This window comes from Cyprinus carpio, chromosome B3 (assembly GCF_018340385.1).
Source record: "Cyprinus carpio isolate SPL01 chromosome B3, ASM1834038v1, whole genome shotgun sequence".
NCBI lineage: Eukaryota > Metazoa > Chordata > Actinopteri > Cypriniformes > Cyprinidae > Cyprinus > Cyprinus carpio.
In genome coordinates this window covers 11,849,774-11,866,415 of record NC_056599.1, presented here as the reverse complement: position 1 = coordinate 11,866,415, position 16,642 = coordinate 11,849,774, and the positions used below count along the sequence as shown (strand labels likewise).

The following is a 16,642-nucleotide window of genomic DNA, read 5'->3' as shown; positions in this document are numbered from 1 at the left end:
GTAGTATAATTTACACACTGAAGTTCAAAAACAACTTATTAAGCATTTAAAACAGTTTTAGCCACTCAGGGAGAAACGCCTCATTTATAAGATTTCAAAAGTTAATAACTGAACCCAAATGGAGCAATTTAATTAGTCATACTTTGACTACTAATTAGTCAAATTAAATTAAAACATACTCAATTAAAGACAAAGAAGCTTATCAACCATATGAGTAGAATTAAAAGTTCTCAATTTTATCTGTACTAAAAGTAGCTATATAGCTACTTTAAGTACAGATAAAATTAGGAATTTTTAAAACAAAATATTGCTCACTTTTTTACGTGCATGAGTACATGTACTCATGCACGTAAAAAAGTGAGCAATATTTTGTTTTTCTTGAACAAAAACATAATTTTGTCAACGCAATTTTCTGTTACAGAAATGTTTAAATGTAAAGTAAATTAATTTGAGTATGTGAATATCAAATTTAACAACAGCTGATTTTTTTTTATATTCGTTGTAAATACTAATAGTTCTGATGGTCGACCATTCGGGCTAAAATTAATGTTCTTAATGATTGTTATGTGTTATAATTAAAATTACACTTTATTAGATTAAAGATGTCCATATCTGTGATTATTTATATAATTTGCATTGAGAACGATTTTTTTATTTTTTATTTTGGTGGCATGGAGTACCGCCCGCGCACGCAGCTTTCAGACAGTACTTTCTTGTCTTCTTTAAACTTCATTTCAGACACTTATATATATAATTCAGGGGCATAGTAGGCCTATTCACAATATAATGGAAGCAAGCTGATTTTAGTCAAACAATTCTCTAGTGACTTATTTTATTATTAAATACAATATTAAATAGTTATTTAAGTGTTTATATCTGCATTTATTAATTTATTTTATTTAGTGCATTTGTATTTTGTTGTACTTGTATAGGCTAGCCTAGTTCTACAATAAAAGCATATCAAAATGTAAAGCTGTTCTCTTGTGTCGTCGCTTTTTTGTGGGGGTGGGGGGCTTGGGGTTGAAGAATTGTCTGTTTTCGTCTAGGACACCAAATAAGCCAGATCCGCTACTGATCAGTGAAATATGCACTTTGCACTTTAACTTAAATTGCAACAATTATAAAACCCTCCAAAATATAGTAGACTAATAAAGTTCAAATACCCAGGTGATTTATACCTCTTCCTCCACTTATAGGCCTATGCTTAATGTTGAGACATTATGATAGCAGTAGCATATGTTTCTTTATTTAAAGGTTAACGTTTATTGATTGAGTTGATTTTTTATGTTTGATTTTTTCACTTAATATATATATATATATATATATATATATATATATATATATATATATATATATATATATATATATATATATATATATATATACTGGTACTTCAGACTTTAGACTTTTGTTATAAAACTGTTACAATTAGTTTTTAACAGATAAAATAACATGTTCATTGGCTTGTAGTTCCATGAATGAAACAATTGCAATATTTTGTCTCACCACTTGCAATAGTTAGTTCTATCCTCAATACGTTATGACAACAAGAGCTGTGTTTAAAACTCTGACAGGTCAACGAAAAAAAAAAGCATGCACCAAAGACGTTTAGTTAATGTTTTTCATAATCATTTATTGTTTATTTTTGGGGAAACTATCTCTATAAAATTAACCCTGTTTTGCCCCCATTTTCTCATCACAATAACATGCGTTTATCTGTACTTTTCGGACAGAGCCAGAGCCAGAGCACTGAGGAACTTGTCCATAGCAACATGGGCCTCTGGGGTGAAGTCGTCGGGGAACATAGTGGCCAGAACCACAAGGATGTTGTGGGATAGAATCTATTAAAAACACAGGAAACAAATTCATTTACCGTGACTTTACGAGAGTATACGACAGAATCGGAATTGACTAAAGAGGAAATTCGTTGCCCTTACCTTGAAATTGGCGGGGTCAACGCGCAGCTGGAAAGCATGAAGCTCGCTGAGGTTCAGGAGCCCAGAGGTAAGGTCATCGATTTTGCTGACAGCATCAGCGACGCCGCTCATCACGGTCTTCCCGTGCTTCCTCACTGGGGCAGAGCCTGGGCTCAGGTCTTTCCAGTGAGAGAAATAGGTTTTGGTCTGGGGGTAGACCACCAACATCCTAGACAGACACAGTGAATTCAATGACAAATATATGACTAAAGAAAACATTGTGACTTAGCTTAGATTAGTAACCTTACCTAGAAAGAGCATCTTGACCAATGTCATCAGCCTTTCCTGAGATCTTGGCCCAAAGGGCTTTGACTGCAGCTTTGTCTTTGGCAGTGAGACTCATCGTGGAAGGATGACTTTGCAGCAAACTTCTGTGGTTTGCTGGCAAGAGGACTGGCGGTTTTATACTGTCACCAGGAAGATACGCCCTTGTCCATACTATCACCCATAACGATGACTTATCAGATCGTGGAAGAATGCCAAAATGTTCCGTTTTTTTTCTCAAGAAATCCTTTTTCTCAAGTATTTTCTATCCACTTTATTATTATTATTGTTATTATATACATTAGCAGTAAATAAATTGAAATTAATGTTAATGTAATAAGCTCCACCTATAATTCTAATGAATAACAAACGATCCTCTTAATTTTTTTTTTTTTTTTTTTTTGTCTTGTCTTGTTTCTTGGGTTTACTGCAAAACTACAACTTTCTTCACAATGAGCCATGAAAAATATGTGTACAGTTGAAACTGTGAACGTTGACACACACCAAATAGCATGCGGGTACTTTAACCGACCCATGATTTTTGCTCCTCACTTGCATGGTGCTCTTTTTAATTCGGGAAAATTTAAAGGATGTAAGCCTTGCCTACGATTCTCTAATCAAATATCGATCAAATTCTATTTTTAGGGATACGATTTTGCTTTACCACCTCTCTCTTTAACATGAAATAGCCTTCTTGTCCTTTTAAGGCGGACTTTTCATGTTTGTGACTGTGAGTCGCTCCTCTAAATAAATTCACAACATGGTGACCTCCGGAGTTTTCGTTCAATTTGGAGAAATGCGGGGTCGTCTGCGGGGTACAGATGAAACACTGTATCAACTGTACTAGCTTATCGTGTCAGATGTTGCCAATGCATGGACATGGACTTATGGAGGCCGCAACAACTGCAGCTGACTCCCAATAAGTTGACTGATGAGTATCTGAGTCACTTACTGACTCGATTCGATTAGTTTTGACGGTTGTACGATGAGCTGTTTTTTAACGGTTTAGCCATACAATGTAAAACTAATGTTCAGCGTTTTAGAGATGAACTATTGCCAGTGTAGGCTACTCTTAATCAATTGTTCAGTTATTTACTGATGAAATGTGGACTATTTAATTCTAGATGTTCTGCTATTGAATAGCAAATTAATTTGTATATGATAAAGATCCGTAATAAAAGCGCTGAAATTTAATATTTTTTGTATGTATTTTTATAATATTTTTATTTTTTATAGGTATCATTGTTCATGATTTGTTCAGTTAGTAGACAACTGAAAGAAACACCATGAACAAATTACATGTTTTTATTTCATACTTTTTGTGTGGTGCAGAACACATTTGCAGATAATTAAGGCACAGTTCAACAATACTAAAACTAATTTCTATGTTCAGAATTCCCTATTTACAAAAGAATTCTATCATCTGTGTTTTTTATTCATGTCTCTCATATGCAATCTATAATCCGATTAGCTATAATTGTTCTTTAAAATGCTGACACGTTCAAATAAGTTAAAAACAAAAACCCATGTACACTCAACAGGCCAATTGTGGTTGGTATTTTTATCAAAAAAATATTGTTAGAATTAACTGTTCAAGTTTAGTCTTTGCAGATATTAGAAGAGAAAAGTCGGCTATGATATGCATCTTTTGGGTGGACATGGTTGAGCCAACCCACAGACATGTCACCCAATAGCCTGTCAAGGGGTGGAGTGATGAAGCGCATTTAAGTACCGAAATAAAACGCTCTTCACAGCACTCTTTAGCTTCTGTTTAAGGCACTTTGTCTGAACATCTAAAGTCGGAAACATGGTTGAGTGGACAGAATTTGAGAGGACCACCATCCAGGACATCTTCTCCAAGATGAACTACGACGTCGTTGGTCAGCAATCTCTGGCAAGGTATTGAGTCCTGGCAATTATAGTAACTTAAAGCGGGCAAAGTTTCTTTACTGTGCTCTAATACAATAATCTTTCTATTCGTTCTGGTGTGTAGATGTCTTGTCGTTTACCCTTGGACCCAGCGGTACTTCGGCAACTTTGGAAACCTATACAATGCCGCTGCCATCATGGGAAACCCCATGGTTGCTGCTCACGGTAGAGTCGTGCTGCATGGCCTGGACAAAGCCGTGAAGAACATGGACAACATCAAAGCCGCCTATGCTGAACTGAGTGTGCTGCACTCCGAGAAGCTCCACGTAGATCCTGACAACTTCAGGGTAAGATGACACCCAGATAGATTACAAAAGAATGTTTATGACTAAACCTTGTTCTGAATTCAGTGCTCATGCATCCAGTCTGTTTAATTCACACTACACTTGTGTCTTCCCACAGCTTTTGGGTGACTGCCTGACCGTCGTTGTTGCTGCCCAACTGGGCGCTGCATTCACCCCTGAGGTCCAGGCCGCTTTTCAGAAGTTCCTCGCCGTCGTGATCTCCTCCCTTCAAAGACAGTACCACTAGAAACAAAACCTGCTCTGACTGTTACACAGAGGATCATCTGATGCTTAAACAAACGAATATGTTCTTCTGAGTTGAAGCAAATAAATGTTTCATTATTCAATAATCAGTGTATCCTGTGTTTTTATATATTCGCATGAATTCACAGTTCATTCATAAAGCTATTCTCATATATGCTATGAAATATTGTGCCATTTCCAACTAAAACTATTCATAACCTAATTATATGAAGTTTCAAACGTAGGTTCGGTAGGAGCATTATCATTCGGTCCTGCATGTCAATCATCATTATGAGCCAATAAGCAGCAGCCATTGCGCCTTACCAGCGGCAATTCTTCCAGCATTCTTTCACCTCCCCATCTCCTCCTCTTTATCTTTTATTCTCCCTCTGCAGTACCGCAGTGGGGGGTTGAACTCGGAGCTAAAGCCGAGCCTCCGTCGAGGACAAATAGATAAAACGAAACGAAAGAATGAATAAATTAGTAACTGTAGAAAACAAACAAGCAAACATCAAACAAATAAATTCTGTATATATTATTATAATAAATAGCCTAATATATGTTACAAAAAAATAAGACGTTTCTCGGCGTAAATAAAAGAAAGGAACGCACCAAAGAACAGTTTTGAGAAATTTGACTCCCTATAGTAATATTAAAGTTGACCGAAAATTGAAAAACAACTGATTATAAAAAGCTTTATAAATTGTTTTACTTGGCAAGAAACGTTTCATTTCTTAGATTATAAAAAGTTAATTACAGAAGCCAAATGGAGCAAATTAATTTTTTTTCAATATAATTTACTCAGTTAAAAGTATCTCAGCAATGTGAATGGAAATAAACATTTCCACATTTATTTGCACTGAAAGTAGCTATATGTGGAGAGTGGGGACAGTTGCAACATGGATTATTTCTTCAATCAGGAATGAACTACAGTGATGATATTCATACTGCACATGCTCAATCAGCCCCTCATCCTTCCTGGGTGAAATCAGGCACATGTGAGCATTCCTTCTACAAATAAACATTTTCATGGTACAAAGGTATTTTTTATCATCAAATTTTATTTCGTACTGTCTAAGTTGTTCGCGTGAAGCATTGTAAAACGTCCCAAAATGTACACAACTTACAAAAGAAAGATCACATAATGTAAATAAGTTGTCACAGAATAAGAATATGTGAATAACTCCATTTTGACAAAAATGTCAGATATAACATAATTCTAAGGCGACGATGTGTCAAAGATATTGTGTCAAGCTAATATACCAAGTTTTGTCACAGCAACCGTCCCAAGATACTGTCCCATACCACAACATTGATGTAAAAGCTTGCCATAATATTACATAATTGTAATTTTATGGATTAATAAAGAACCCCTTTCAATAGTTAGCCATTTACTATTCTTTGTTTTTATACAGCCCATCTTACTTATTAAAAACCACGTCTATGCAAAAATAAAATAAAGGAATTTTAATGACTATTGCAACCGTGCCCTGTTGTGGGGTCAGTTGAGACATTCGACTTTGTCTATTCAAGTATAAATTGTATGTATATAATCATATGTGCACGTGTTAAAGCAGTGCGGGCGAGTAGCTGACTGATGTGGCTTTATTGCATTAAAATTCTGGCTTTATAATGCAAACAGTCTCTGAAAAACTAAAGCAAATGCAAAAAGTGTTTCAACCCTCCCCACTCTCCCCTACTCGAAATATGCAAGTGTAAAAAAGCAACATTTTTTTTTCTTGAGGGAAAACGCAAATTTAATCAAAGTTTTCTCAAAGCCTGTCTAAGATTTTAAACAAAGGCCTGTGATGGAACCTGTTAATGAAATGTTAAAATGTAGCTATATTGTTATAGGCCTATGTGCTATGTGAATATTTAACAAATTGATTTTTTTATTATATATTTGAACGCTATATGTAAATACAAATAGTTCTTTAACAGACTGGTCTACCAGGTTCACATTCGAAATAAAATCAAATTATAATTTTCAGCGGTGGTAGGTTATAATTAAATATTAAAGATGTCCATATATGACTGATTATATTTTATAGGGTATTGACATATATTTTTGATTGTTTATTTTTAATAGTAGACCTATATACTTAGTTAAATATAATATAAGTTAGCTCAGAGGAGTTCAATATACGACAGACAAAATTTTGCTTGTGCAACGCCATCTCACGACCAATTCGTACGTATTTTACGAGGTGACTAATACGTGAGATCGGCCTGACTTGTTTATGTGTGTGTGTGAGTGTGTGTGTGTGGTGTTTGGTTGGTTGTTTATTTCATGTTTGATTTTATTTTAACGCCAGACTGTAGTTTGTTTTAAATCTGCTCATAATGAGTGTTAATATAGATAAATAACATTACTGTCATGTTCACTGGCTGGTATTCAGTAGAATGAATGAAACAGTCGCAATATTTGTGTCCTGATGTGAGACTGTGCCTTATCTCGTAACTCGCCTCTCACCAATTAAAAAACAAAGATGTTTTTACAACACAATTTACTGACTAACAATTTCAAACACTGATAGGTTTATGACTTGCAAAAACATGCACCAAAGACTTTTAGTTAAAGTTTTTCATAATCATTTATTGCATCATAAGACAGAATGTTTATACAGGCATCTATCTGGTCTGACGCAGTCCGACTTCGTCACAATAACATGCGTTTATCTGTACTTCTCGGAGAGAGCCAGAGCCAGAGCACTGAGGAACTTGTCCATAGCAACATGGGCCTCTGGGGTGAAATCGTTGGGGAACATAGTGGCCAGAACCACGAGGATGTTGTGGGACAGAATCTATTAAAAACACAGGAAACAAATTCATTTACCGTGACTTTACGAGAGTATACGACAGAATCGGAATTGACTAAAGATGAATTTCGTTGCACTTACCTTGAAATTGGCGGGGTCAACGCGCAGCTGGAAAGCATGAAGCTCGCTGAGGTTCAGGAGCCCAGAGGTAAGGTCATCGATTTTGCTGACAGCATCAGCGACACCGCTCATCACGGTCTTCCCGTGCTTCCTCACTGGGGCAGAGCCGGGGCTCAGGTCTTTCCAGTGAGAGAAATAGGTTTTGGTCTGGGGGTAGACCACCAACATCCTAGACAGACACAGTGAATTCAATGACAAATATATGACTAAAGAAAACATTGTGACTTAGCTTAGATTAGTAACCTTACCTAGAAAGAGCATCTTGACCAATGTCATCAGCCTTTCCTGAGATCTTGGCCCAAAGGTCTTTGACGGCAGCTTTGTCTTTGGCAGTGAGACTCATCGTGGAAGGATGACTTTGCAGCAAACTTCTGTAGTCTGCTGGCAAGAGGACTGGCGGTTTTATACTGTCACCAGGAAGATACACCCAAGACCCTCCTCTCACCCACAACGATGACTTATCAGATCGTGGAAGAGTTCCAAAAAACTTTGCAAAACTTTTTTTTCCCACAACTTTCTTGCTTCTTCTTCGTTTAGTACACTTTTATGCAATCATTTAGCAATTCATTAAGTGGAAGTTAATTCATTTAATAATTAACCATCTATATCTTTAATGAATATCATGAGGCGATACTCCTATGCATTTTATTTTGTTGTGTTACTGCAAAACTACAGAATACAAATTTCCACACAATGAGCGATTCAGAATAGGTAGTGTACAACTTTTTTTTTTTTTTCGTAAAATCACACTTAATCTGTTAATTTCTTTCTTTCTTTCAACATTGTATAATTCTTGCCACGCCTTGCTGAGAAAATGTGTGTTAGGCTATCTTTGAAATGGCCTGTTATCAAAAGACGAATTCTTGACTGCGGGCGGCCTCTCTCTCTCAGTGTAGATAATTATGGAGCCACAGTTCAACAGCTTTTTAAAATCTTGTAACAGGGAGATATTTGGAAACGATATTTAAAAATAAAACTCGAAAGCAATAGCTCTCAGAAGAGTACAAAACGGTCACTAGAGACTTTTAACGTACTAAAATTGGGTACTAATATTCACCATTTGGAGGTACAAAGGTACAAAGATGCATTTTATCATTTGTACCTTATGGGTACCGCCCCAGTGACAACTTTGTAAGTCTACTTTTTTTTCTGAGAGTGTAGGATCTATTGTTTAAGATTGTTTCCCCCCTTATGTACTATTGTTTGTACAATGCTCGATTCTCATAATTATAATAAATTAAAAATATATAAATGGAAAAAATTGTAAACCCTTTGTAAAAGTTTTGACCTACTTTATTAATGTACGTAGACCACACCCATATTTTTTGTTTATAAACGCACAAAGCAATAAAGAAGAATAGAGAGCTATTTGGAATCGTCAGTTTATGATTTCAACACGAGATACAGATTACCTTACATGACCAGTGGGACGGATGTTAATTTGACATTTGTCAAATGGTCGTTGTTTTGCCCTTTTAGAAATCATTCTGATGTACTACGAAAAAAAAAATCTGGCAGTTTTTGCATTTAAAAAAAACACAGTTTTGTACCTTACGCAATTACGCTCTCCAGAATGCTCCGCTATGCCTCACATTGCGCTGTTGAACTGTTTACGGGTAGCAGATATAGGTGATATCGAGATATCAGCCCACGTTAATTTTGGCACATTAATGCTGCTCGTGTTTCAGCGCTGATAAGTAGGCCTACTAAGTGAAATGCTAATTTTCAGATTGGATTAACGTCATTTGAACAGAATTCATGACATATGTTTTGGAGGATTACATGATTATACGTGCGGGTGACTGATATAAATAAACGCGACCTCACTTACAAGTAGTGCCATCGCAGCATTAAAGTATCAACTGCTAACTGATCATGGTGGAGTGGACTGACGCTGAGCGCAAAGCCATCAAAGCTGTGTGGGGAAAAATAAATGTGGATATGATTGGGCCCCAGGCTTTGGCAAGGTGAGTGTGTCCAATCTGTTAATCTGAATGCAATTTGTTGGCTTCTTTTACATCTACATGTGTTTCTCCACAGATGTCTCATCGTGTACCCTTGGACTCAACGCTATTTTGGCTCCTTTGGGTCCTTGAGTGACGCCGCAGCCATTATGGCTAACAAAAAAGTGGCTGCTCACGGCAAGGTTGTGCTCAACGGACTCGGAAGAGCGGTCCAGAACATGGATGATATCAAGAACACCTATGCGCCCCTGAGCGTGTTGCACTCCGAAAAGCTTCACGTGGATCCGGACAACTTCAGGGTGGGTCTTCGCTTTTGAGTTTGAATCTGAGTATAGGGACTAGGCGGGGTTAAATAATAACTCGCATGGCCTTCACAAAAATTTTACAAATCCACTGTCTAACTGTGCGTTTGGAACTGCAGGCTACACTAGGCAGTATGTAGTAGGCTATACACTCTGTCGTATGCAATAAATAATAATAAATAAACCTACTACTCACTAATGTATTTCAGTACATTCAATCCCTTTAAAAACAATTATTATTATTATTATTATTATTATTATTATTATTTTTATAGACATATGGTTCTTTTAAACACCTTTAACCTCACACCTGCACAAAAACTTCTTAGTGGTAAAGATTATTTAGATTAATACAATGTTGACACTACGAAAAAAACAGCTCCGTTATAAACTGTTCAAAGAAAGGTTCTTTTTAGAAACCCAAAATGGTTCATATTGCATCCTTTTAGAAAATGTTTTTAAGTGTATATGTGAAATTTTGATCACCTTGTAATTTTCTCCTCAAAGCTCCTCGGTGATTGCGTGACCATTGTTGTGGCTTCCCAGCTCGGTCGTGCCTTCACTCCAGACATCCAAGCAGCATGGCAGAAGTTTCTGGCAGTTGTAGTCTCTGCACTTGGAAAACAGTACCATTAACTGAATATCTGGTTTTGAAAAGCTGCACAGAAATATGTATGTGCATCCTCCAATTAATAAAACAATGAACAATTCTGATCAGTGTTGTTCTGTTATTGATGTTTGCAATTTTGTTGTCCTCATTCTTAGAAGCACGCTCTTATTATTGATTATAGGCATCTGAAATTTAAATTAACACTTTGGGTTTAAAATCCTATCTTACAAAGGGAAATATTTACTTGAAAAACCTTTTAGCGACAAGCCTACTTTCTGGTTTCAGCACTGGACAGCGCCACATAACCTACAACTTGTCCGATCCTATCAAGCACTCACAGCTGTTGCCATAATAATAAACATTTTCATTAAGCTCCTAAACAGATAGACCATATAAATCAGACTAAATCGTTAAACACAAAACATTTTATTTCTGTCATAAAAAAGACCTGATGCTTACTTGCTGTTCGGAAGAAATATAGTGACAGATGGTCGGTTCCAGATGTGCATCTTGAGTGTAGTTAAAAGTCAGCGGCTGATGCAGAGAGGTGTTATGTCAGGCATTTTAAATGGTTAAGCAGATAAGAAAGCTTGAATCACTTACAGTCTTGGCACAGTAGCCTGTATATCTTATTTTCCCCACCCATCCTTAACACTAAAAAGGCAACAGGACGTCATAATGCCTAGGCCTCGACTCAAATGTTCCACGTGATGCGTTTATTTACTGTTTGTGAAAACTTCGTTATGCTTCGTTGTGTACCTGTAATGTGCACATACCAGTTGGTTTGTAATACACCACCATAAACAATTCATAACTGTTTATTTAATTACAGAACAAATCAAAGCATTGTTGAAAAACGGAATGAATTTAGTCTGTAAGGGTTAATGCAGGGTAGTTTTCATGTGGCAGTTTTCATTAGAATTACTTGACTGACAATTAAAATGTAATAATTAGACTTAAACACATGTAGGCCAATTTGTTATTCAAACTTTAGAGACAGAACAGTGACAGAGATCCCTCCGAGGCTTTCATTAAGAAGGACATTATTTGATTCCTATCCTCCTGAAGTGTAACTAACAAACAAATAAATACATACATAAATAATTAGGTGTGTCATTACATATGACACTGAATACAACATATTTTAAGCGTGTTTTGAGCTACTAGGTCTTTTGGGTTAAGAGTTCTGCGTGGTAGGCCTACATGCAACACGTTATCAGTGTTTTTTCATGAAAATAAATATGCGACTCAGATAAATAATAACTTAAGATATATGCTGATTTCGTAAACGAATGGAAGAACATCAAGTTTCAGTCGAATCTATAAATGAATGGACAATGACCGAAAATAAGGGGAAACTGACTATAATTTTTTACAATCAGTAATAGTATGTTTTCAGCATGCATTTATGAAGGGGCTGGCTCTTAAAAAAAGATTAACTGATCAGGCAGTATTTAGCTTATTACTAAAACACAACTAACGTTTGTTGAATTCCCAAGTTTAAAATGCAGAAAAATCAATATGCAGATATTCTGTTTACAACCAACCTACTTAATTTCCACGGGGACCACAGTCTATTTGTCAATACTGGACCTATAACTAGTAAAACGTTAGTAGATTTACAACTGTTACAAAGTAGCCAAGTCACTTATACTTTTTAATTGCATAATGTCTTTCTAAATCCACGTTTTTTCAAAGTTTAACAGAATATTGTTTTGAACAAAATATGAGGTGAAAACTTTGCTTTCTATTTCCTTAATCTCTCCCTGTCTAGCTTGTACTACTCTTAACAATGCCTGAAACTTTGTATTGCAAGCACTTTCTGTGTTTATTTGCCTATTTATGATGAATCGCTTATTGTAAGTGGCTTTGGGTAAATGAATACATTAGGCTACTCATAAATATTGGCTTATTTTATTATATCTTATTGATTGATTGATTGATTGATTGATTGATTGATTGATTCAAACATTTGAGTTAACTCGTTGGTTCTATTCAATTGTAGTTGTTATGGTACCCATAGCTACATTAGCTAAATTTGGCAAATTATAACCTGAGTAGCCTACGTGTACTACCAACCCTACATATCAGACCGGTGTTGTGTTTTTGTGTGTATAAACAGAAAGAGACAAAAATGATAGCTTGATTTCATTTTATTACTTTCATCATCATTCATTTGGCGAATACAGTGTCGCGTCGGAGATGAATACAGGGGTCGACTTTAGCGGTACTTCTCGGACAGAGCCAGGCTGACCTGAGCGAGGAACTTGTCCACTGAAACATGCACCTCAGGAGTGAAGTCGTCAGGAAACATCATTGAGAGCACAACGAGGAGATTGTGATTGATGATCTGACAAAAAAAAAAAAAAAAATTAATACAGATTATTTGCATATAAAACGAAATATTTTCAACAAAACGTACCTTGAAGTTTGCGGGGTCCACGCGAAGCATGAAGGCGTGAAGCTCGCTGAGGGTGAGCAGACCCCCCTTGAGATCATCTATCAGCTCGACTGCGCTGAGGACGCCCTTCATTATGGTCAACCCATGTTTTTTCACCTGAGGTGAGCCGGGGCTCAGGTCTGCCCAATGGGAGAAGTAGGTCTTCGTCTGAGGGTAAACGAACAGAGTCCTGAAACGATTCAAAACAAAAGAGATATGATATCAGCCTATGTTATAAAAGTTTGTTCGTTTACGCAGAAACTGCAGTTCAAATTACCTGGCCAGAGCCTCGCTGCCAATGTCCTCCGCCTTATGGGCAACTTTGTCGAAGATGGTCTTCACCGCCAATTTGTCCTTTGCAGAAAGACTCATGGTGACTAGATTTGTTGTTGACAGGCTGCCAAAAACTTCAAAGTAGCTGTGTTTTTTTTTTGGCAGGGCTTTTTAAAGGAGAGAAGAGCATTGTTTTGAAAGAAAAAAAATGACTCCACCTCCAAAGTAGAGCACTGGAGGAAGTAAAGCAATCATTGTTTGATTACTGAATTGTAAGCTTGACTTTACAACTTTAAACTTTAAACTGGTTGTGACATTGTAGGCTATGTGTCCGAGGGTAAATAAAATATTTTTATTTAAAAATTAAAATATTTTTATTTGAGCTTCATTAAGATATTACGGTAACACTTTAGATTAGGAAACATTCAACATTAACTAGTTGCCTGGGCTATTAGCATGCATATTATTAGCACATGGGCTGTTTATTTGTATAGTTAAACCCAATACTAAACATAACTACTACAAACAGCCATCTTACTATCAATAAGCAGCAAATTAGGAGTTTACTGAGGGAAAAACTCTTAGTTGACGTGTTCCCTTGTGTAAGTTTAACCGATATTATCTAAAATATTTTACCACAGCTATGGTCGACTGCATATGAGTTATGCAAGATGGATAATGTAACAAACAAACAAAGAAATATCATATAAATTAAACAACCAAACCAATGAATGAATGAACGCATGAATATTCACACTGTAAGAGGAACCAACTTGCAAGAAGTTCTTCTAACAAATGTAAAAAGTAGCCTGAACAAACAGTTTTTAGTAGTAGGAGTTCGTTTATAATTTTGTGCGAGCTGAACAAGAATACTCTAAACATGTCGCTAGCAAACGTTTTGTTAACCTTACTTATAGTCTTTGTTCACAACTTGTCCAAATATTCTCCCAACTTTCCAAATTGAGTCATCTGAACAAACAGTGTTATGCTGAACAATATTGTGCAAGTTCCCAGCATGCATTGCAGCTTAAAAACATTTTTATTTTTAAATATTATCGTTTTACATTTTACTGGCTTAAGTTATGCTGCTGCTGTTGTCACTGTCAGTTATTGATCATATTGATCAGAGTTCATATTTGTACTTAATTAACATTTGTTGATCCTCATCAGTGTTTGAGAATGATGTGTTGAGGTATATGTGCATCTCACATTCACATCGGAATTTAATACATTTGTCTATTAGTGTAAATGTTTGTCCTTATTATTAGGAGGCGGACACTGAAAATAAAACAAAGATAAAAGTGTTTTTACAGTGTAGTCTTTCTTAACAAAAAAAAAAACAAACAAACAACAACAACAGGGTTAACAAAAGCAATACTTTGCTACTTTAGATTCACCTGCAAAATATGTAGGCTTACATTCTAGTCAGTATGGTTATTGTTCACGGTTAATTTATCATGCATGAATGATATTATGTATGTGGCTAAAAATACGGCGTAATACTATAATTTTGTGTAGTATATGTGCGCGTAGGCTGATTTAGTTGTCATACTATGTGTGTAGGCCCTTTACATTTATAGTCTACTTGTAATTCAATGATAAAACCAATTTGCATTTTCTTCACATAATACTAAGAAGAAGAATAATGAATGAATGCCTTTTCTTGGTCACACTAAGGCTTGTTGATCATTTTAACATTTTATTTTTTTAATGGTATGGTGCAATATGTGTAGGTTGCACATTTTGCTCTTTCAAAGCATTCTTATAAATTTTTAATTGGGCAGTGGAATAAATACAGCTCAGCTGTGCAAAGATATTGCATGGAGCTAGAGAAAATTGCAGCTGTCATGAGTTGCTTGTTTTCTATTGGGATGTTTTTACTTTTTCTTTCTTTCTTTCTTTCTTTCTTTCTTTCTTTCTTTCTTTCTTTCTTTCTTTCTTTCTTTCTTCTTTTCATTTTATAAGTTCTATTATAAGTAGGAATAAACACATTATAACAGAAAACAATTCTATTCGATTATGTCATATGAAAGTTATTACATTAATATTTAGTGTAGTAACCAGCATTGTAAGTGTAAAGTTTTTGGAACACGTATTCATAAAATAATTTTGTTAAGAGTGCTGATGGCACATATCCGATGGATGACATATTTTAAGAAAGTCGCTGTGATTTGGGTCCACGTTGCCAATATTGACATTTAATTAAAGACTTATCAGACTGTATTCGAGTGATAAAGCCCATAGGCATTAATATTTGACCAAGCTACTACTGCAGTAGAGAAAGGGTGGAGTTCAAGCCTTATCTTCTGGAAACATGAACACATTTTATCAGTAACTTCAGAAGTATAGGTCCGCCCATGTTTGGCACTGATCTCGATTACAACGAATTTGCTCAGGGATAGAAATCTTCTGGCTTTTTGCTGAAGCATGCTGCAAATGGCACTTCTGAGAATGCACGATAAATGGTTTTTGTTTACAGTTTACAAACTTGATGTGTATTCATCATGCATGCATGATATTATGTAGCCTGTGTATAAGCATGTGATTACTTTTGTGTAGTGTATATACATGTGTATATATAGGCTAATTTAGCTGTCATTATAGTCTACTTGTACTTCATAAATAAATAAATAAATAAAATAAAATAAAAATAAATTTTGGTCATGTAATCATCTGTTTTAATAGTATGGTGCATTATGTGTAGGTTGCACATTTTTGCAAAGCATTTTTATAGATTTTTCATTGGACAGTGGGGTAAACACTTGCAGCTGTCATTTGACGTTTTCTATTGGGATGCTTTCTTTCTTTCTTTCTTTCTTTCTTTCTTTCTTTCTTTCTTTCTTTCTGTAGGCTATTTAACTACATTTTGTAAGTTCCATTATAAGAATAAGGCAGCTATAAACACAGCGAGACGACAGTTCTAGTCGATTATGTCACATGAAAGTTAACGTAAATATTTGGTGTAATAACCAGCATTATTCTTACACCTTTAAAAAGCATATAAAGCGTTCTGACAGCAAAACAGTTGCTCGTTACTACAAATATTTTAATAAATAAAAAACCGTAGACTCCAATAACCCCCTAAAACCTATTATGATTTTACACGTTATTTCTTTCTTTTGATAAAGAGGTTCAATTCTGTAAAGAAAGGATACTCAAACTATATTGAACATAAATGTGCAGGTGCCAGAAAACAGCTACCATGTTAATAAAAGGTGTTAGTCGCAATCAATAAACCTTATATTTTTATACACAGAAAAAGAAATGTTAAAGTATGCATGTCTGTGCTACATCTACACAGATGGACTGAAAGCCGTTTTCTTCATCGTTGTATAATTGCGCCCTCTGGCGTACAAACAAAGAAAGGATGAAAATCGGACACCTTTCTTTTTGTGCTGTATAGATCTATAATGCGTAC

The 16,642-nt window shown here is 35.6% G+C and overlaps 5 protein-coding genes across 5 annotated transcripts; 2 read left to right on the top strand and 3 right to left on the bottom strand.

Annotated features, from left to right (window-relative positions):
• Positions 1-1,697: 1,697 nt before the first annotated feature.
• On the bottom strand, positions 1,698-2,381 carry LOC109056219 (hemoglobin embryonic subunit alpha). The gene is made up of 3 exons (XM_042719701.1): positions 2,225-2,381; positions 1,938-2,145; positions 1,698-1,841 (listed from the first exon to the last, which is right to left on the bottom strand). Exons 1-3 carry the CDS (start codon positions 2,317-2,319, stop codon positions 1,713-1,715), a joined length of 432 nt encoding a protein of 143 aa, XP_042575635.1. The 5' UTR covers positions 2,320-2,381; the 3' UTR covers positions 1,698-1,712.
• A 1,596-nt stretch (positions 2,382-3,977) lies between these two features.
• LOC109056216 (hemoglobin subunit beta-2-like) lies at positions 3,978-4,803 on the top strand. The gene is made up of 3 exons (XM_042719699.1): positions 3,978-4,139; positions 4,234-4,456; positions 4,572-4,803. The coding sequence occupies exons 1-3, from the start codon at positions 4,048-4,050 to the stop codon at positions 4,698-4,700; spliced, it is 444 nt and encodes a 147-aa protein (XP_042575633.1). The 5' UTR covers positions 3,978-4,047; the 3' UTR covers positions 4,701-4,803.
• Positions 4,804-7,271: 2,468 nt separating this feature from the next.
• On the bottom strand, positions 7,272-8,043 carry LOC109056218 (hemoglobin embryonic subunit alpha-like). Its single transcript, XM_019073456.2, has 3 exons — positions 7,884-8,043; positions 7,597-7,804; positions 7,272-7,500 (listed from the first exon to the last, which is right to left on the bottom strand). Exons 1-3 carry the CDS (start codon positions 7,976-7,978, stop codon positions 7,372-7,374), a joined length of 432 nt encoding a protein of 143 aa, XP_018929001.1. The 5' UTR covers positions 7,979-8,043; the 3' UTR covers positions 7,272-7,371.
• Positions 8,044-9,444: 1,401 nt separating this feature from the next.
• LOC109056214 (hemoglobin subunit beta-1-like) lies at positions 9,445-10,615 on the top strand. Its single transcript, XM_019073450.2, has 3 exons — positions 9,445-9,602; positions 9,676-9,898; positions 10,409-10,615. Exons 1-3 carry the CDS (start codon positions 9,511-9,513, stop codon positions 10,535-10,537), a joined length of 444 nt encoding a protein of 147 aa, XP_018928995.1. The 5' UTR covers positions 9,445-9,510; the 3' UTR covers positions 10,538-10,615.
• Positions 10,616-12,648: 2,033 nt separating this feature from the next.
• On the bottom strand, positions 12,649-13,389 carry LOC109056221 (hemoglobin subunit alpha-1-like). The gene is made up of 3 exons (XM_019073458.2): positions 13,229-13,389; positions 12,934-13,141; positions 12,649-12,861 (listed from the first exon to the last, which is right to left on the bottom strand). Exons 1-3 carry the CDS (start codon positions 13,321-13,323, stop codon positions 12,733-12,735), a joined length of 432 nt encoding a protein of 143 aa, XP_018929003.1. The 5' UTR covers positions 13,324-13,389; the 3' UTR covers positions 12,649-12,732.
• Positions 13,390-16,642: the final 3,253 nt, after the last annotated feature.

Excerpts from the sequence above, each read along its gene's own strand:
- LOC109056219 (XM_042719701.1), bottom strand. The coding sequence starts at position 2,319 with ATGAGTCTCACTGCCAAAGACAAAGCTGCAGTCAAAGCCCTTTGGGCC. Across the intron at positions 2,146-2,224 it reads GGTCAAGATGCTCTTTCTAG|GATGTTGGTGGTCTACCCCC; the intron begins GTAAGGTTACTA and ends GTGTCTGTCTAG. Across the intron at positions 1,842-1,937 it reads TTGACCCCGCCAATTTCAAG|ATTCTATCCCACAACATCCT; the intron begins GTAAGGGCAACG and ends TGTTTTTAATAG.
- LOC109056216 (XM_042719699.1), top strand. The coding sequence starts at position 4,048 with ATGGTTGAGTGGACAGAATTTGAGAGGACCACCATCCAGGACATCTTC. Across the intron at positions 4,140-4,233 it reads GGTCAGCAATCTCTGGCAAG|ATGTCTTGTCGTTTACCCTT; the intron begins GTATTGAGTCCT and ends TCTGGTGTGTAG. Across the intron at positions 4,457-4,571 it reads TAGATCCTGACAACTTCAGG|CTTTTGGGTGACTGCCTGAC; the intron begins GTAAGATGACAC and ends GTCTTCCCACAG.
- LOC109056218 (XM_019073456.2), bottom strand. The coding sequence starts at position 7,978 with ATGAGTCTCACTGCCAAAGACAAAGCTGCCGTCAAAGACCTTTGGGCC. Across the intron at positions 7,805-7,883 it reads GGTCAAGATGCTCTTTCTAG|GATGTTGGTGGTCTACCCCC; the intron begins GTAAGGTTACTA and ends GTGTCTGTCTAG. Across the intron at positions 7,501-7,596 it reads TTGACCCCGCCAATTTCAAG|ATTCTGTCCCACAACATCCT; the intron begins GTAAGTGCAACG and ends TGTTTTTAATAG.
- LOC109056214 (XM_019073450.2), top strand. The coding sequence starts at position 9,511 with ATGGTGGAGTGGACTGACGCTGAGCGCAAAGCCATCAAAGCTGTGTGG. Across the intron at positions 9,603-9,675 it reads GGGCCCCAGGCTTTGGCAAG|ATGTCTCATCGTGTACCCTT; the intron begins GTGAGTGTGTCC and ends GTTTCTCCACAG. Across the intron at positions 9,899-10,408 it reads TGGATCCGGACAACTTCAGG|CTCCTCGGTGATTGCGTGAC; the intron begins GTGGGTCTTCGC and ends TTCTCCTCAAAG.
- LOC109056221 (XM_019073458.2), bottom strand. The coding sequence starts at position 13,323 with ATGAGTCTTTCTGCAAAGGACAAATTGGCGGTGAAGACCATCTTCGAC. Across the intron at positions 13,142-13,228 it reads GGCAGCGAGGCTCTGGCCAG|GACTCTGTTCGTTTACCCTC; the intron begins GTAATTTGAACT and ends GAATCGTTTCAG. Across the intron at positions 12,862-12,933 it reads TGGACCCCGCAAACTTCAAG|ATCATCAATCACAATCTCCT; the intron begins GTACGTTTTGTT and ends TTTTTTTGTCAG.